The 21,389-nt window shown below is 24.9% G+C and overlaps 1 protein-coding gene across 4 annotated transcripts in view; it reads left to right on the top strand.

Moving 5' to 3' along the window:
- Window positions 1-10,277, top strand: part of LOC107457469 (sorting nexin-13) — a 40,952-nt gene extending 30,675 nt beyond the window's left edge. For all 4 annotated transcript variants that reach the window (XM_043045160.3, XM_043045162.3, XM_043045158.3 and 1 more), the window contains exons 19-25: window positions 1,705-1,847; window positions 3,188-3,403; window positions 4,847-5,029; window positions 7,734-7,879; window positions 8,419-8,487; window positions 8,579-8,691; window positions 9,370-10,277. In XM_043045160.3, the coding sequence (XP_042901094.2) occupies window positions 1,705-1,847; window positions 3,188-3,403; window positions 4,847-5,029; window positions 7,734-7,879; window positions 8,419-8,487; window positions 8,579-8,691; window positions 9,370-9,629 (1,130 nt within the window). In that variant the 3' untranslated portion in view covers window positions 9,630-10,277. The remainder of the gene's footprint in view (window positions 1-1,704; window positions 1,848-3,187; window positions 3,404-4,846; window positions 5,030-7,733; window positions 7,880-8,418; window positions 8,488-8,578; window positions 8,692-9,369) is intronic.
- The last annotated feature ends 11,112 nt before the right edge of the window (window positions 10,278-21,389 follow it).

Here is a 21,389-nt window from a genome sequence, read left to right as displayed (position 1 = left end):
TTTCAAGGATCGGGTATGGATTTTTTCTTATATAAATGTTGTATTTTTCTTTGTGAAAATTAATCAATTTTTAAAATTAATTCTTAAATACATATTGGGTAAAATAATAGCAAAAGAAATAGTAACTGTAAATAACATGTTAGTGTGTCTTGAATCTTTGGATAGAATCTTGTAAGATTTCTATATTTTTATTTTTTAAACATTTTTCTTCTTGTGATTTTAAGGAGTATGTATAGATAATCTGTTATACACCTGTTGTATTTTATGTTGCAAAAATCGATAACTTTTTAATTGATTATAAACATTTCTAATCTTGGCGTGAAGTTATTGCAATAAACTAATATGTAATAATTGCTAAGTATTTTTTGTGACGAAGTTTTAGAATCTTTGTAATAATATTTTTATTTCTTGTTTCATAGTATTAAATACATAAATTAGAGAACAGTTTTAGTTTGAAAAATCAATGTATTTTTTTTATTTGTTTTGTTTTATATGTTTATAATGCATGCCAAAACCAATGTATTTTGTTTTAATGTGCATCATTTTCTTTCTGTGCAATAATTTCTTTACTAATTTTCAGCCAATTTCATATTATATGATCCTCCATTCTCAATCTATTTTTAATTTATTTAAAAATGTTTATAAATTCTTCAGTATTTTAGATTTATTTATGCAGTATTTTGCATTTATTTTCAAACTGCAGAAAAATTTCTATCTTGCAAGTTTCAAAATGTGAAAAATCTAATAAAATTAAAATCTATTGATTGATTAATAGAGACTCTGATCAGGTGCTTGAAATTTGAATTTTTTATAGTTGCTTGCTAGTGTTTTATTTGCTAATAAATTTTTAGAAAAAGAGATATTTTGCCACTTTTACTGAGTTTGTTTTTTAATTTGCTCATTTGTTTAAAGGAAAGAGCAGCTTCTATGCAGCTTTTAGAATTTCAGAGCGCTAGATAGAGGAAAAAGTGTTAATGACAATTACATATCTGTTTTACTTTTGTTTTTAATTTATTTAGCTGTTTACAAAATGTATAAAAATTAACCAAAATTAAACTTTAATGCAAAAAAAATTAGTCGTATATCAATTTTCTCTTTAAAAGTTTATCAAACTTGGCATAATTAATTTGTTGATAAAGTTTAATGCTATTTATTTATATTTTGGGAGTATTTGTTTTAACTATGTATTGGAAGATTTTTAAAAATACCCTATTGTCAAATGATAGAAAGTGATTGATGTAATTACTTTTCAGTCATGTTATTTATTTTGCAATAATGTGATATTGCTTAGGTTTATGAAATGTTGTACAATTATTGCATTTACTAACCAATGGAATCAATAAAAGTTACAAGTTAATTGCTATATTTTCTGATCTAGAGTGTTCAAAAACACTTTTTTCATTTGTAACTAATTGCTAGTCTTCAAACCTTTGAAAGCTTTAAAATTTATTGATTAATGTGGGAAATTGTATGATATAAATGCCACTAAAGTTATGAAATAATCCTCTAATTATTTCTTGAGAAATTTAAAAAAAATTTGCCAGAAACCAAAAGTATTTTTTCTATTAATGCAGGGTAATTTAATTTACTACGAAATATCGAGTAACTGCAAAATAGTCGGATTTTGCAGTTACTTGATAATTTTAAAATCTATCAATCTTGGGATATATTGTTGTAGTATATTGTTTCCATATTATTCCATAGGTATCACAAATGAATCAGGTTCAACATTTGCTGTTTATGCTATAGCAGTATGTCGTAAAGATCCATCAGGCTCTGAAGATAAATGGAATGTTATCAGAAGATATAGTGATTTTCGGGATTTTCATTTTGCAATTATTCAGAAAGTAAGATGAATAATTTTATTTTATTTTGTATTGTTTTGATGTAGAATTCTTTTAAATTTGTTTACCTTTTTAGAAACTATAGTAATTTAATGTTCTGTTACGATAAGTTTATATTTAATTAAAGCTTATCAAGGTCAAGTTTTTAATAACTAACTTATATTTTGCTCAGTTGGCTGTTATAGTTTGAAAATATTTTGATATTTGTTTTAATTAATACTATTATAACTTTGAAACGATTTTTTTTATTTAAACATGAAGTTTGTAAACATGAATTGCCTAGTGTTAAAAGTTTGAAATTGAATTGAGAAAAGCATTCAAAATAATCATACTTCTTTAAAAGTGAATTGCTCCTCAGAGTGGCTATTTTTGTCTGTAGTTGTTAAAAACTGTGTCTCATGATAAACAGTTTTTTTTTTTTTGTAATTATCTCTAAATCTTTATTTACTTCATTATTTTTTTAATGAAAATAAAATTTTATTCAAATACATTGTTTATAATTTTGATTTAAAACATGCATAGTCTTGTTACTAATAAAAAAAATAGTTTGTTTTACGTTTTTTATGTATCTGAAAATTTTATTGTTGTGTAAAAAAAACAGATACTACTCAACTACAATCATATTAACAATTTATTTAATTTAAATTTCATACCATTAAAGCGTGAAAATTTTTGCTTATTAAAAATGGAAAGAAATTCTATCTCTCAATATGCTGCTGGTTTGTTAGCAAAATTATAAAACTGTATGCCTTTAAAACAATAAGGAAAATTTTTTTAGTGCAGGTTATGTATCATAAAATTATGAAAAAAAACTTTTGTGTGCATGTAAATATTTTTACAATCAATGTATTTTCTTTTTTTTTTTTATATAAAATTAGAGAAAAACATTGTCTGAGAAATTCCCTTATTTGTGATTTTTATGATATTGAAATAAGCATTATTTGCTGCAGAGTTTGCTTAATTGATTAAAAAATTTAACTGGTTGAGAGTCTGCAATAACAAGTCATTTACAGTCCATACTAACATTATTTATCATTATTCAATAATGTTTAGGAATATTTTGCAGCCTTTTTTCCGAATAGTATTTCATAAAATCTGTGGACAAATGGTAATAAATGCAGTAGAGATTTTCTAAGACTTTTATTGCAACTGTGAAATATTTTGTTCCCCATCATCTGTTATATATGGAGCAATTTAAAGTTTGTTGCTAGCTATTAACTAAATTTCTCGTTATTTTCGAATCACTGTGTAAGTTATTACAGATTTTCCCTCATTGTGATTGTTATGTATGCTTTAAAGTTTTTTTTTCGTTTATTGTTATAATTGCTCTTTTTTATTTTCAGTTTCCTCACCTTAGTCAGTTACAGTTCCCTGGTAAGAAGACTTTTAATAATTTGAGCCCCCAATTTTTAGAAAAACGCACAGGTCAGTTGTGTAATTATCTGCAGATTTTAACTAATCCTGACACTTTAGTAAACAGTCCCGGGTTGAAAACTGCATTATTGCAATTCCTGGAGCCTAAAGTGTATGAAAAAGGCAGAAAACCTTTAGCTAAAAAGGTGAGTTCTGTTATTTTGCATTTGTTTTCATTTTAATTTTTATTCTCTATGCTAAGTGTGATATGAAAGTTTAGGCACTTTTCATAAAAATTGGCTGAACCTTTGACTCAGAATTTATCTTAAACATGTTTCTCTACTTTTTTCAATATTTTGTATAAATTCAAGTCAAAATATTATATGTAGCATTTTAATAATTAATGTTTATGAAATACAGCTCAGTTTCAAAAAAGAATTTTTCAAATTTGTGCTTATTTAAAGCTATTCAGATCTATGAGAAACTATTATTCATCATTGAAAGTTGTTTTGTTAACAAAAAAAAAAAAAAAAAACTATTATTGATAAATTTTTGAATATGAATTTAAAAAAAATGATTAGTTTTTTTAAAATTTTATTTTATATTTTACAAATATAATTCCAATAATCTAACATACTTTTTTTGGTAACTATTTGACTATTTCTTATAATTAAATAAAAAATACCAAGAAATACTTTTACTTTTAATCAGAGCATCGGTGGAATAATAGAGGAACTCAGTGTCCCATCTGCATCAGAAGGTTAATGTACTAGTATTACATCTTTTGGATATTATTTTCAATGTATTAAGTTAACTTTATATATTTATAGTAAAGTGCAATACATAAAATTAGATATTTGGTCAACATTTACTACAACATTTCTATTGATAGTGTTATTATTTTAAATTTTTGATTTTTCTTTATTCTTTAATATTTAAGTGTTTTAAACAATTTTATTTTTTTAACTAATTAAATTTATCACAAATTGTTTTTTTTTCTTCAAAATACTGTTTTATTATATTTTTAAATAGTTTATGCACTGCAAAATATTATAACTGTGAAATTCTTAGATAATTAATTTACTCAAATATTTGTCAATATTTCAATATTAAACTTCTGCAATGGATGTAATATTTAAAATTTAGATGGCTGCTTAGTATTTTTAAATATGTCTGAAATTATTTTTAAAAAATTGGGTGCAGTAAAACTAACATTAAATGAGAATTTATTATAATGATCAGTACTTAAGATTCTGTCATAATTGGTTAATTGAATTATAATTATAATTATTTAACTATTTATATATATATATATATATATATATATATATATATATATATATATATATATATAATATATATATATATATATATATATATATATATATATATATATATATATATATATATATATATATATAGTAATATTACAGACAAAAATTAGAAAAATAATACCCTTAAGGAAAATATCTATTGTTTTTTGTATTGAACAGTATTTGCTTTTATTTCATACAAAGATTATTTCTTTATTTTTTGGATTACAAGTATTTTGATTTCAAGTATTGTTTTGAGTTATAGAAGGTTTATTATATGCTTAATTTACTTAATGTTGTATGGTTCACAATTGCAGTATATTCTTACTTTTATAGGTTGATGCACTTGTAAATCCATTGTCCTCTTCTATCAAATCTGTGGGTCATATGGTAAAGCAAGTTCCTGATTCTTTCATGGATGGCCTTAAGGATGGGATTGTAAAAGTGTTGGGAAATAGAGGATCATCGCCCGTTAATCAACCAATACCAGAAATAAAGATCTCTACCACAATTGAAGAAGTACTCTAATTTATTTCATCATAGTTATTTGAAATGTTTTGAAAAAATCTTATTTTAATAAGATCAATTATATATAACTAAATCATGTACACTGTGCAATGTTATTAATGTTGAAGCTCTTAGAGCAGTTTTATTCAGCATTAGTACCCAAATAACATTTTAATTATGTTTTTGTTGTAAATTTAAGTTTTAGATAAATGAAAATAAAGATGTTAGAGTTATTTAAAATATAAGTAAAACACATAATTTTTTGTAAAACATTCTCAACATTTTTAATGTTATTTTATTATTTCTGTAGATTTATGTGTCATAAATATTATCTAAAAACTACCACTACCTCTTAAGTTTCTTTTATGAGGGCTCCATCGTCATATGAAATGATGCTTTTTGTATATAATATGCTATTTTCATATCTGCTGTGATGAGATTTCAACAGTTACTCATGGCTGTTATTTCAAATTTAGCCTACCTATAGCCAGTGCTCTTTGTAATTATTCTGAAAATGACCCAAAATGTAAACATGGAGAAAATCCACATTTTTGTGAAATTGAAAAACGTTTTTGACCAAGTTTTTAACATTTAAAACTTACTCCAATGCTGACTATATGGGCTCATTAAAATTTTCAAAATCTGAGATAAGGCAGGAATTTTGATAATTTTCATCTGGGTGGAAAAATGTCACTTGATATGCAGTTTTTTAAGAATATAATAACTTTTAAAATACTTAAGTTATTTTTCCATTCTAAAGCCTAGATGATTCTTCACAGCAAGATTGTATATATAGGGTGCGTACAGACTCCTTAAAAACTTCTTGGAAATAAAAAAAGTCTCCAAGGAGTACTTGGAGCTACTTAGATTTCTAAATTAGTCCTTAGAAACTCCTTAGTTGTGTTGCACAGATGAACTTACTAAGTACGCTGATGAATTTGCTGTCCAAACAGGGAAACTAAATGATATGACTTAGCTGTCAAAATCTAATAGTTTAAGAAAAACTTTAAAAGACAAAAAAATTGAATTGTAAGAGTTAGAAAAAAAATAACAACAGAAGAAAAAAGTAACAGCAAATAATTTTAATTTTACATGTTACAAGCAAACATAACTAATAATTTACTGTGATTTTTTTTTGTTTTGTTGTTGCATAAAATTCCTTAGATTTTCTTATGTATTCAAATTTAAAAATATAAGATTGGAAGGTTTTTATGTTAAATCTTGTTAAAGTACAAGTGTTAAAGATTATTAAAATATTTGAAACTGGAAAATGTGTTTACGTGTAAAAGCGATAACTTTATTTATTTTTCTTGATGAAGTTTGACAGAGTCAAAATTTATTTCAAAAGGGCTAGAAAAAAATATGCAAACTATACATTTTTGCGAGTTCCTTGTAATAATTGCTTTTTAATTAAAAAAGAAACTGTATAGTTATCTTTTACACAAAGTTTTTTAATTTTTGATAAGTCCTTAAAATTTAGGTCTCCTTGGATACTTCTTGGATTTCTTCTTCTGATCTCTGTATGAACCCTGTATGTAAAATTGTTAATAAATTATAGCTTCGCTACAAGTGTAAGACACTTAAATTGTTACTTTTTTTATTTTCTTTGGCAAAACAGCTTTGAAAAACCATGTTTATAGGGTTAAAATTTTTATACATATTCAATTAATTGATTTTTTTAAAAAAGGAAAATTGTTCTAATTGCATTAGATTATCATTATAACTTTCTAGTCAGGAAGGGAGTTAAAATTTGTGTATCCGATTGATTGACCTTACAAATGTCTTTGTAAAATGACAATTTGCATTGAGCCTTTGAGTAAGATTTTCAGAAACTTCCTTACTACTCATTATTCTCCCATTTCGCTATATTATGAGGAAACCTGAGTATCAGGAAAGCTAACAGTTGAAAGTTCCACAAAGATGGGACAAATTATCTTAGGGTTATTATATAAGTATTATTTTTTGTTTCCTCTCATTTCTTTGATACTTACTTATTTTATTTATTTATTTATTTATTTTTTGTTTGCACACAAATGATGATCTTAATAAATGAGTTCTCTTACATGGTTCCGATGGTGTGCCCTTTTAAACGTTTCAATGTGCAAGTTGTAAAGACTGCTCAGTTGCCAAGTTTTTAAAAAATCCAATTTATATTTTCCACGTAGCATCATTATTTTTTATTTAGTAACAATTCTTTCTGTAATTAAAATAATTTGTAACAAAACAACTCTATATAATTATAATTAGAGCCCTATATAATTATAATTAAAGCCCTATATAATTATAATTGGAAATAATATGATTGGATTTTTTCACAAAGTTATGAAAGAAATTCACCCTGCTCCAATCAGGTTCTAAATTTTCTTATGCTTATTTTTATAAATTTTTATTCTAATGAAAAAGTTAATTTTTGAAATGCACTTGGTACAAAATTTTGAATAACCATCTGAACATTAGTCTTGGTTTTTTCCAAATTTTCAGATTCTGACTTTCCTGCATAAAAAAAACTAGTTTTTTCCATGTTCAGTGGGAAATAATGTGAGAGGGAATTTCCGTAAACTTTTTCCCATGGGCCCAACTTTTAGATTTTTATATTAATGTTGTCCTTTCTTTTATATGTGCTTGTTAATTTTCTAGCTTTAACATATATATTTTTCTTCTTAAAAAACTGATATATTTATTTACTAGATTTATTCAATACCGGTTTTACTTTCAGGGGGAAGATAACATACCACTTAGAATTTTAATTCTTCTTATGGATGAAGTGTTTGACCTAAAAAGCAAAGACCAATGGTTTCGAAAGCGAATTGTGATTCTTCTCCGTCAAATCATTAATGCAACATACGGTGATGCTATAAATAGGTAATTTGTTCATTTTTTTAGGAAACTATTACATTTATCATTAAAATAATCATTTGAAAGTTTATTAATATTGCATACCATTTATAGAATAAGCTTGGATTACGAGACTGAACTAAACGAAATTAGTCTTGGAAAACAGTTGTAATTCTTGCTGCAATGTAATAGCTAAACAAAATATTAAATTCATTATTTCTGCCACAGTCAATGAGAACCATTTTAAATATTTTATGTGATCAGCAGTTCAATTCTTATACAATTTTGCATTCTGTGTCAGTATTATACATTTTTTCTTGATTAATTTTATCCTGATCCATATATTTTCTTGTGAAATAGAAAATATATGATCCATATATTTTCTTGTTTATTTTTACTATAAAATCCAAATCAAATATTTTTTGTGTTTATCATTAATTAATTATTTTTATCCTTATATTAAAATCGTTAATTTTTAATACCATTAAAATGGTTTTTAATCAAATTAATTAGTAGTTTTGATATGCCAGCATTTGTTATTCTTAATTAAATTATATTTTTTGCAGGAAAATAGTAGATTTTGTTCAAAAAAGTACATCTGCAGAGCAGATGGCAGAATACATTAAATCATTTAGGTAAATTGTGACTATATTATTCATTTTGAAAGTTAAATTTTAATTATGTGTCAGTAATATCCTTAAACAATCATAAATTTTGTTGTTGTAGAGAAAATTTATGGCCTAGTGGTGCTCCTGCTGTACCCACACCTGAAAGAGAGTTAAAAACTAAGATGAGGACAAGAGTGGCAGCAAAGTTATTAATGCTCTGTTCAATACCTGGTGAATAAATTTTTTTAGTCATTTATGCCATATATCAAGAAAAAAATCACATTTATTTTTTTTCTTCATGTAAAATAATGTATTATTATCAAAGTCAAGTGATTATTTTTTTTAAAACTTTTAATTAAACATTTATTGATTCTTGATCCCATAAAGAAAGCTTAAACAAATTTGAGTATCTCTTTTTTAAAGAGATACTCAATATGCACGTGACTCGTGACCTTTATTTTGGGAGTTACTTTGGGAGCTTTATTTGATTTTTGTACAAATTTTAATTTTCTATCGTTTAATTTATTTGCGAATTATAATTTGTGTAAAGATTTACAAAATTCGAAAGAGTAAATAATTAGTGCATTTTTCTGCCTACAAAATGCGAGAATATTGCATATAATATTAGAATTAAGATATTACTTTTATAATTAAAATTTTTTAAACATTTTTATTCTATACTTTCTTCTGAAAACACAATGTTTCTGTTATTTTAAATTAGTGATTGTTATAATTAAAATTATCTTAAAGCAAAATATTAGTTCTAGGGAAGTTTGTCGCTGAAAGCCTGAAAAAATTCTGCCATAGAGATTTTGAGTATTTTAAATATTTTGTACTCATATTGCTTGAAAAAAATAAATCTTTATATTTTTTATTTTACTCAATCAAATAAATATTGCTTTATTTCAGATGAATTGAAGCACGTTATCGGTAGTGAAACAACTCGTAAAGGTGTTTTGTGTGTGTTTGAAATGTTCCAAAGATCAGAATTGAATCGTAGACTTAGCTATGTTCTTCTTGAAGGAATATTAGAAATCTTATTTCCTGGATGCAATTTAACAACCATTATTCAGAGGCTACATTGCAGATCTCCCCAGAATATATTCGACCAAATGGATCGTATGCAAGTCAGTCCAGTTATTGAAAGAAAATCTCAGTTGAATAGGTGACAAACTCCAGATCAGTATTAATGGCATTTGTCTTATGTATATAATAGTGTCTATAATGTAAAGAAATTGTCATATTTGAAAGATTTTTATAAAATGTTGTGACTGTTCCTGCGCAATGGCTCTGAAACACCTGTTTTTTCTCTATTATGTTTTTAATCTGGGCTATTTACAACCATTAAATTAAGCTCTCAAATGATTATTCTTTTAGTAATCATAATTTATTGTATGATTAGCCTTCACTATCAGGAATGCTAATTGTACAGAGTTTTTTAAAACCTTGTCAGAATCTATTTTTTTTAATGATCTCTTATTTCTAGTATACATATTTTTATTTATGAATGATTTTGTATTTTATTTTTTTTCACCCAAATTTTGTGTTTGATTGAATTTATTTCATAAACTGAAATTAAAGCATCCTTCCCAGGGTTTTCAATATTTTGATTGCTGATCTACCTGATGAAAATGCACTATAACTCTTTTATTGATAGGGAAAATTCGACTCATGAAATTTCAATTATATGTTTTATTTAACATTTCATTGTTATTACAAAGTATAATAAATGCATCTGTTAATTGTTGAAAATTAGTTTTGTGAATATGGAGGAAGTTTTAAAAGTTGGCATTTCTACAGTAGTGTTTTATTTATTTCTATTTATTTATTTTTTCTATTGTATTGATTCTATGTCTTCAGTCATACATACTTAGTTATTTATTTTTAGTGCTAAGAAAATAATATAAATTGTATTTGTAATTGTTTGGCGTGTTAAATTTTTTAATCTATATTTTTAGTAATCATTAACACTACTATACCATGTTTTTTTTTAATATATATATATATTACAAGAAACTCTACTTTCTTAATTTTTATTTCTTTTTTTCTCCTTTTCTAGATGTAAGACTTAAAATTATTCTTAAATTTGTTTAATTTTCTTAAATAAAAATGAAAGTGTCCTTAATGGCCCTTTATTTTTTAAAAATTTTAGTAAATGTTCCAAAAATTTTGCCACTTTCCAAGTTTTTGTTGAAGTTTACCGAAAGAATAAATATTAAATTGTTTCTAAATAAGAATTGTATAAAATTTTTTAAAAAAATTATATATTTTGTTTCTACAAGACGTTTTCACATACCTTTCTTTAAAAAAAAATCATAACTTTCACAAAAATGTTTTGCTCAAGTGCGAGTGCTTCTAAAACTATCACCAATTGTGTAGCTGAGACAAATCGTACAAATTGCTTCCACTGGAGAATCAACGTCTTTAAATTTGGATATAATTAAATTCATAAATTTTATTTTTTAGGCTTCCGGTATTTTTCTTTGCATTTTTCATCCGAGTCTTTATTTATCTTTGTTTTAAAGTCTGTTATTAAAACACATATTATGTTTCTTTTACTTACTAATAAGAAATCACTTAGGATGTGTAACTGAAGGTAACTAGTTTTTATTTGAAAAAAATTTTTTAAGACATTCCTATTTAATAAAGTAATTGCATAAACACAAACATTGTATTCTTACTCATCATTCTCAAATTAAGTTCCTGTTATTTATTGTTAAAATATAAATTACCTATTGTGAGAAACAATTAAATTGTTAAGTATCATTCAACTGTTAAGTTTGCTAAGCATTTGAATAGTATGTTCCAAAATATATATATATATTGAAAACTTTAATGACATATAATTTGTAGCTGTTTAATGCATTGATTTTTGAGAAAGAATTCATTGTTAATGTATAGTTTTTAATAAAAAATTGTGTCTTTTAAATTTAGCTCAATTTATTGTTAATATATATATATTTTTTAAAATCTTCTTATATTAAAGCTTGTAAATTGCAATTAGAGTATCATGGTAAATGTTAACAAAGAAACTATTATAAAGAATGCAATATGAATTGGTAGACTATTAGAACTATCTGATATATCTTGGTGTTAGTTCTGTGAAATATTTTATGCATGCGAAAAAAATAATTTATATCATTTACAAGATTATTTGTTTTACGCTTGTTAGAAATGGTTTTTAACAAGTAATATTTATTAGATATTTTACGTATATGAGATATTATGCACTAAAAGCAGCTGATGGCTACTTTGCTATTATCAACTAAATTATTACTTCTTTAGGATGGATTTTATAAATATTTTAATTTAAATGTTTTAAAGCCATTGCCGAAAAGTTTTATTAAAAGTAGATCTGATATTATGTCATATTATATTGTAAATACTTTTCGAATTTTATAATTTTTTGAATTCAAGGAAGTTCTATAATTATGAAAACAATTTGAAATTTATAATCTTACTGAAAGTGAACATTTTGTTTTTGAATTTCTCTTTTAATATTTTGATATAAAATGTATAGGCTCTATTTTCTATTTGTTAAAGAAAAAAAACCAACTCCTATTGATTTTTACTTATTGTTAGATTACTTCAATACTATTTGATAGATTAAGCCTTAAATAAAGAAATTTATGTAAATGTTTTTTCATAAAAAAAAAATTGCTTTTAATGAATGACTCAAAACAGTGTGATTATTTGTTACAATTAAAAACCTTTTTAAGATGCATCAAAAAGTTTAAGTTAGTTATGATGCATTTAATTGTGCTTGGGGGCAACATTTCTGTATTCATTAATTTATAAAATCTATTTTAAAGATTTTAAAAGAAATATTGTAAACGTTTGTTTAAACAAATGAAATTTGAATAAAGCATTATGAAAACTTTCATTATAACATACATTTTAAAAAGTGTTTTAAAAGTTATAGGTGCATATAATTATTTGTAATTTATATTTTATGAAACTACTTATTTGTTAATTTCTAGAACAAATTTTTGAATTTTTTTATTTTATTTGAAAAGGAATATTAATTGAATCAAGGAATTTTATAAATTTATCTGGTGCTTGGAGTCTTTTGCATAGTTAGGTTTAAAGGAAATTATTTAATTTATGATGCTAAACTTGATATATTTGATTGTTTTTTTCTTTTTTAATATATATTTCTAGTCAGATTTCTTTTGATATATAATGTGATAACTATAGCATGTAAATACAATAAACCCATGTTTCATAACTTTTTTGCTGCTTAATAACTTTAATCATAAATCTTAAAGCTTATGTTTTTTTTCTTCTTCCAAGCTAGCAAATTTTCAGCATAATGCAAATAAAAATAAACAATGTAACATATCTTCATTTTCTTATAGTTCTAGGCATTTTTTTAAATCTTGTTTTAAGAATGGTTGGTTGAAACTGTTGATGATACTTGTTAGATTTGTGACAAATGTGTTGTCCATCGTTAATTATTATGTTGATCAAATTATTGTTTAGAATTTAAGCGAATATTTTTATTGAACAATTACATTAAAAATGAAAATAATCTTTGCATTTTTGAACAAATTTAATATATTTTTTATGTTTTCATAGTTTCAAACTTTTTTTTTCATGTGTCATTATAAGTACAAATCTGGTATAACCAAATGTATTTGACTAATTGTCTTTCATCCTGTTTATATTTTAATTTATCACTTTATTATAAAGCATTCTTTAAGTACAATGTAATAATTTCTTTGAACAAAATTATTTTTTCACTTGTTTCACTTTTGATTTTTAATTATATTTTTCATTTTTAGATGAACCATTTAAATTTAAAATAATCAAAGTAATTTTACTGTTTTAAATACACTTAAGATTTTATTTAACTTTAAATTAAAAATTATAGTGTGTTATTAAATTGAAAATTAAATAACACATTACTGCAAAACAGCAAAATTTACATTTACAATGAATTTATTTTGAAATGTTAGGGAGGATTTTATAAAGAAAATTTACTGTGAAAACAGTTATGCCTTCTGAAAAATAAATTTATTCCTAAAAGTTAGCAGATAAACTGTTAAAATTGAATGTTAGGAATAACTTTAAAAATTGATGAATTAGAAATAATAATGATTTTATTCGAAAAACTTACTATGGAGACAGTAATGCTTACTGAAACATTAATATGCGATAAATAAAATAACGAAATTAAGGATAATTTTCAAAATAAATTTATAAAATTATCTTTCTAGTATATTTTATGAGTAAAATTTTTTTTTTAAAGTTCAGTTATTTTTGAGCAGTTTTACCCAATGGTGGTTTAGCAATAGGGCAAAATTGGGAGAATGTTTTTCCCCTATTTATTAACTTGAAAAAACCAGTTTTGCTATGAAGAGAAGACTGCAAGTTAAAATGAAACCTTTTACATGCAGAACCATCAGAGGGTTAGGAATAAAGGAACAACTTTATTTTAGAAAATTGTGTTCATAATATTTCAATGTAATGTTTTTTTATTTGTTAGACATTTACTATTCTTCATGAATTACTTATTAATAGCGAAAAATAAAATAGAAATGTTACTGTCTGAACACTTAAAAAAATTTATATTTTAAATAAATTAGTTATGAGAGAAATAGGAATTCTAAAATATTCTTAAAATTATAGTATTAACGCTTATTTGGTATTTAGAATCAAGTTATGGTGCTTTTGTCTTCGGACTTTTGACTTATAAAAGTTTTAAGGCTTTATAAAACTATAAATTTTTAAAAATAGTATTTATACTGCATTTTTTTCTTTTTTTGATTAGTTACAAAAATAGTTTTTATAAAAAAAATCATTTTAAAAACCCATAATTATTATTAGCAATTGTCAAAGTCACCAAATCTGTTTTTAAATATCTGTGATCAAACTCTTGATAATTAAATGTTCCATCGGTGCTTTATCTGTTAAATTTGAATTGCTGTTACAGTTTAAGATTAAAAATCTAAATCTTTGTAGATCATGTGTATTTTCACATCTTTTATATAATTCGATTTATGATTTTTAAATTCTGCACAATGAGGAATTTTTTCTATTCTCATTGTTCTATACAATCTATTTTTATGATAAATTCATAGAAAAGAAAACAAAAATAAATTTCAAAAAATTTAAAAATGTTAATTATTTCATTAATGCTCTGTGCCCAAAATAAAAAACGGACCACCCTGAATAACTTTTGATATAATGGTCGGATCTTCACGTTCTAGGACTCAATCTTAATAGTTTGGTGGACTGATCTCAAATAGTCTAAATAATTAGTGCAGACAATATAACTTATGGAATCAGACATAAAAACATACTTTTTTTGAATTAACTTTTATTTCGATGGATTTGGATTTCTGACCCCCATAATGTAAGGGGTAGTCCCAATTTAGGAAATATGGTCCCCATAGTTTAGTTTGACGAGCAATCCAAGTTTGCACCCCTTAATGTTAATTTTATTTTTTGTATATTTCACCTTATCTCAATAACTTCTTCAGCGAATTGAAAATTTTTTACACACAACTAGAAAAATTTTTTATCCAAAGATAATTTTATGCAAAAAAAATAGTAAATATTTTTTTTATTTAATTAATAATAGTTGGAAACTCTTAAAAGTTGATTACTTAGAAACCATTCGACCGATTTCACTCTAATTCTGGTTTTTGCCACATAAAATCAAATACTTCAATATAACGTAAAAAATTTTATACTTTACCATTCAAAATTTTTTTGGCTTATTAAATAAAATGATAAATATTTAAAAAATTAATTTTTCTTCGTGAAACTATCTTAAGATAAATGATTGTAAGCAAAAATATTTCACTTCCCTTGAAAATTTCTCGAGATATAGTCAAATATGCGAAAAGTAAAATTAACAAGGGGTCCAAATTTTGGAGCTCTCCCCTAATCATATTCCGCAAATTGCAGCTACTCTATATTTTGGGGGTCAGAAATTTGGATTTATTGAAAAAAAGGTAATGATTAATTAGGGAAAATACGTTTTTGTGTCTGATTTTGTAACTTGATATATCGTTTGCACTAATTATCTTATTTGAGCTCAGCCCCTCGAACCATTAAGATTGAGTCCTAGAACGTGAAGATCCTATTGATCAAAAATTTTTCAGGGTTTATTTTTGTTTTGCCACTGTACATAAGTTGTGGAAACGAATTTGTTCTTAATTACATAAATTTTATATGGAACAATATTTTTTTTTGACTCACTCAAAATTATGAACAATTGTACATCGTTATGTTAATTGAATTATTATTTTTTGTAAATCTAATATTTCATACACTTATGTCCTTTTTTAAATATCAGAAAACAGTTTTTTTTTTTATTATTTTGCATATATTTTTTTTATTTTAGAAGAAAATTACGAAAATTAGAACACATTTATTTTGAAAATCTCTTAACATATTATTTCAGTAATATTTTCATATGTGATATAAATTATGAAATAAAAGATCTATGTAATTTTTTTGAAAACTTCTTTTGTGCATTTATTTTGAAAATTCAAATGATTCTATTTAATTATTTTATATTTTATTGTATTTTATTTATGCATGTAGTTATTTTCTGATTTTAAATATATAAATGATTGATCTGGTTTTTCATATAATTTCTAAGAAGCTCTTGTAATTTTCATTGAATCTGTCACAATCAGCATTTTATTGTGGGGGACCAAGTGATTTAAAAATTTGTAGATTCTTAAAATTACCTATGATTATATTATTCTAGTGCCATATTCATGTCTTTGTTTTTTTATGGATGATTGAAAAATGTGCAATAAACACCTTCACTGTGTCACTTGAATTTAATTATTCATAAATATCTTTCAAACACCTTTTCACTTTTTCATTACTTTAATTATAAATGATTTACTAATTTTTGAACAAAAAATACTCAGAAAAATTTATGGCCCAATACAGCTTACTAATAACAATTTTATTTTATATCCATTGTTGAACAGCCGACTATTACTGTTCAACTCCGTAGCCTAGTAATTTTGAACCAATCCAGAAGACAAGGAAACTCCTGGATCAGTATCCCGTGAGGTATTGATTTGTTATGGGAACATGGAAGACTTTGCGACTTGTCAGATTTAGCTTGCATCAGTCACCATTTACTATACAGGGAGTCTGGCCGGTGGGCGGTCAAACCCACAAACTCTTGGATATGGGCCCAGTGACCTACCAACCAGGCAATCCCGGCCTCTACTTATAACTATTGTGGAATAAGAACTAATGATGAACTGGAAGCTCTTATTAAGCATAGAAACATTGTAAAATTCATCTAAGCACAGAGGCTTTCATGGCTTGGTCACATTGAGAAATCACCTGACAATCGAGTGGTAAAAATCTTGCATTGGATGTGCAAGAGGCAGAACAAAAGAAAAGATAGATGGATGTTGTCTTGAGTGATTTAGAAACTTTAAAGATCTCCGACTGGAAGATTATTATCAAGGACAGAGCTGTCTGGAGAAATTTTGTATGGTAAGCTATGTAGTGCCAATGAAGAAGAGAAATTTTTATAAATCAGTGTACTCTGTTTTTATTTCCTTATTTATTTTATTTATTAGGTTTTTTTATTAATATTTACTTGGCGCCCTAAAAATTGTTTTTAGGGATTAAAGAATGGCTTAAAATTAATCCCAAAGTTTGTCATCAGGTGACATGGCTGACTGAAAAGACCAAGGAATATTGTTTTCTGTTGTATTCCAACTGAAATATCGGAGGTAGAGCCGTCACAAAATTTGGAAAAAATAAACTGTTTTTCTAAGCAGTATGCCGCATATTATTTATTTCTGTCTCCTCTTTTTTTTCTTTCTTTAATTCATTATTTTACAAATCCTCCCTTCCTTTTCTGTCTCAAAATCTATCTTCTATCTCAAAAATAATGAAAGTAAGAAAAAAATTATTTTAAACCTTATTTGCTGAAGGAATTTAAATCTTGTTCATTAGAAAGGAATTTGTTTGTTAATCTCTTAATGCACAATTTATTTTTCTGATAGTTAAAAGAAGAAAAAAATAGCTGATTATTATTTTGTTTATTTTAACACACCTGTAATGTATATATATTTCTTGTTTTTCCACAGAATATTATATTTTTCCGTAGCTTTTTATGTTATACAGTAATTTTAATAAGTTTGGAATCATAAACGCTTAAAAAATTGCCCTAATTCTTCCAAAAAAACTCTCTTCCATGCTCATTCTGTTGTTAAAAATGAATATTATGAAGATAAGTATATGTTTTTTTTCTTAAATTGTGCAAAATTTGCATAGTAAAGTCAAAGAATATTACTTGGTAGTAAATTTTGAATGCATTCACAAGAATGATTTTATTTTATTTATCTTTTTTTTTTTTTTTTTTTTTTTGGTTCTGATGAAATACGGTTAATATTGAAAATAACCATTTCCTCTCAAATTTCTGAAGATAGGTAGTGAAAAAATATGTTGTTTTGCTTATTTAAATAACAATATCAGCAATATTAGACTATAGAATTTTGGAATGTTGTAGATAAAAAATAAATGCTGAAGCATTGATAACTTTATTTGTCCATATCTTCCCAGAAAAATCATTAAGTTCGTAAACATTGAAATGATGTATTGAAATAAATTTTTTCATAGAGGAAACTAGGCTATAAATCATTAACTAGATTTTTTTTTTGCTCCCTTTATAATACGAAATTCATTGATTTCTTTCCTAAAGTTAATAAAATTCAATTTGTTCTGTTGATTCATCAAATAGTAAATTCCATCTTTTATTGATAAAAAATGTGAAGTTATTAGTAGTTATAGGAAATTTAAATTCTTATGTTTTGCTATTTCAACAAACAGTTTTTCAATTTTTTTTCCGCTTATATAATTTTGAACCAACTTCTTTTTTTTTTGTTTCAGGTTGAAATTTATATCACTTGTTAACATCTAAATTTACAATTTGTATATATATATTTTTTTAATCTTCCAGGGCATCTTAAATTTATGAATTCAATAAGCTGTTGAAAATATTGATTTAAAATAAATATTCTTAAAATAATTGTTTCTTTAAGAATAGAAATTTTAATTTAAATTTTTCATTTTATCGCGATTTGAGCCTTATTAATCCAAATATTCTTATGAAACAGAAAATAAAAAATTATCAAGTTTTGAGTAAAGAATGAGGAACGATAGCAAATGTTCAATGAATTTTGTAAATTAAATTTCTTGTTTTTATTCGATTATTAAATGCAAATTTAAAAAGTATCTGACATTTTCGGGGAAAACTTTAATCATACTAATGTAGCCTTCGAAAATTTACTTCATACCTTCTCTTAAGTTACTCTAGTATTAAAACTTGGAGACAGATATCTACAAAATCTAACACCATCCAGCAGTTCTAGTTTCTTTTATTAACCCGTAAAACAAAGATGAACTTTTCAAAGTTGTTGAATAAACATGCAGGATAATAAAATAAGCTGTTTAGCATTTTTCTGCTTCTCTGTCTGCATTTCATATCAAGTTTGAATCTATCTTCGCTTTTATCTATAAAAATGTTTGTAACATAGTAGTTAATTTTTTAAGCAAATGAATTCCGATAACTATTTATTTTAGCTATTTTTGATATAATTATTTAAATGGAACAAAACAATATCGTTATAGTGCTTGTCAAAGTAACAAGCACATTCAAAATCAAAGGCTTAAAACTAAACAGATGTTTCTTTATTATGTTGTAAAATAATTATATGATTACTTAGTGTTGCTAAATAAATTTTATTACGCAACATTTTTTGTTCAACTTTTTGAATCATTTTCCTATTATTTAATTCTCATTTAAATTTATTATGCATTTCGTTGGATCTAATTTTTGATAAGTTATATTTATCTCTATAATGCATTATATGTAAAATTATATACAGTTTACATATGCAAATAAAATAATTATGAAAAAGAAATAATTATTTAAAATTGCAAAGAAATGCTAGAAATTAATTTTCGCGCAATTGAGAAAGTAATTTTGAAAGCAACCGAATGTTAAAGGAGAATATTAATAAAGAAAAAGAATAAAAATCAAGTTTATGAATAATGAAGTTGCAAATATAATCAAACAAAATGTGTTAAATTTTATCCCAATACAATTGGATCTGATGAATTAAATTCGTGTTTAAATAGTAATTTTTGTAATAAAGAAACTATTTTTCGTATCACCTAATTTAATAATTTTTTTATTTTGATTTATATATCTGTTTATTATCAAAACTGATTGCGAAGCAAATATGGGGTTGACGAGCAGGGGCGAAACTCCATAATAACGGTAATAACGAATCATGGCATTTTTTTTCTTTTCAACTTATTAAATTCAATTCGGAAACTTTTTTCTCTCCCAAAGTTGCTATAACACTTTCGCCTTGTAAAGCATGCCGAGCTGTCTTAATATTTTGGCAAAATCTTAAGTAGTTTAAAACTTTTGACACTACTTTTTCTTCAAAAAACGAAGAAAAATACAATGGATTTTAAAGGATAATAAAAAAGTTTTCTCAAAACTTATTAAAGGCATTATACACCAGAAACTAATCTCTTAAAACTGAAGTTATTAGATCGAGCGTTTGATAGCATTTAGTTTTTAAATCTTAAAACTTTTGATTACTTACATCTCACTAAGAATAACATTTTCTTCTTAATGAACCTAGATTACAGATTTAAAAATATTTTATAATAGGTTTGAAAAAAATTATTTTCATTTGAAAAAATTTCTAAACTTGGTCTGCTTGTTCACGGATTTCAGCCTAAGGTCTTTTTAATTTATTTTGATCACTATTTTCTGCCATTTATGCCCCATCTTTTTTAAAAAAATTTCTTTCGATTGCGCCTGGAGATTTTCTTCCGCTATAATTCTACGTATTGTTGGCTTCTTTCAAATTTACTACTCGCCAATTTAGTATTGATACTGCAGCTTCGTCCAAATTTAATGGTGCCACGAATATTTCAAAAATCTTAGCGACTACTTGAGGAATTCATATAATTTTATACGCCTTTAGCCTATGTTCCTTTGGCGATATCTATAGAAATTGGACGTTTAAATTCTGATCTTGGCTTTCATTTCTTCCTTAAACTATTTTCAATGATTCAACGTTACCTGAATTTAATGGCCTCGATTTGTGGCATATCTACAATAGCGTTTGATCACTAGATTCTCGGAATAAATTTTGCTTCGCATCTGTTATAATCTTTTTCTCTTCTTTTCGTTATTATCGAGAGGTAGTGCCAGATTTATGACTTATTATTGTGACTATGTGGAATTTACAATTTACATGAATAGGAATTTCTCGCGAAAAAAAGCAGCCACACCGTTTTTCTTCCGATTTTGATCTAGATGCGATATTTAACTATTGAATCAATATAATCGCTTTTAAAATATTAGTTTTGCAAATAGCAACAGAATTAGAGGAGATTTTATTAATGTTTCATCGAAAAAATGTTTGAGGAAAATTTTATTTCGACAGTTTCAGAAAAACTAGTTCAATGCTGAACTACGTCACTACTTTGAAATTAAATATTAGGTTGCAGCCTTTAAACCTATTAAAATATATATATTTTTTATTAAATGTTAAATTGAACCAAGTTTTTGTTTGAGTTCAACCTTAGTATTCTGTGAACGAATATCTGAAGAATTAAGTTGAACCATCATATGGTTCAACTTTGAGACTTATATTAAGATTGGAGAAAATTTGTACAATATTTTGGTTAATTCATTTGTTAGTATGGTTATTACTTAACTTTCTATAAGTACTTCGGGAAGATTATAATTTAAGAATATTTTTTTCGAGGCACATTCTAAAGCTCATAAACAAAACAAAAATACTATGCATTTTGCGTTGGTGTGTAAGTAGGTACGCATGCACAAATTTATTTTAAATAACTCTTTTTGTGAAGCACAGCTTTCATATTCACGAACACAATAATAA

This window comes from Parasteatoda tepidariorum, chromosome 2, assembly GCF_982258835.1.
Source record: "Parasteatoda tepidariorum strain Cologne lab strain chromosome 2, Ptep-v5.0, whole genome shotgun sequence".
NCBI classification, from domain to species: Eukaryota; Metazoa; Arthropoda; class Arachnida; order Araneae; family Theridiidae; genus Parasteatoda; species Parasteatoda tepidariorum.
The sequence above is the reverse complement of the archived record's forward strand: the minus strand, read 5'-3'. Positions and strand labels throughout refer to the sequence as shown.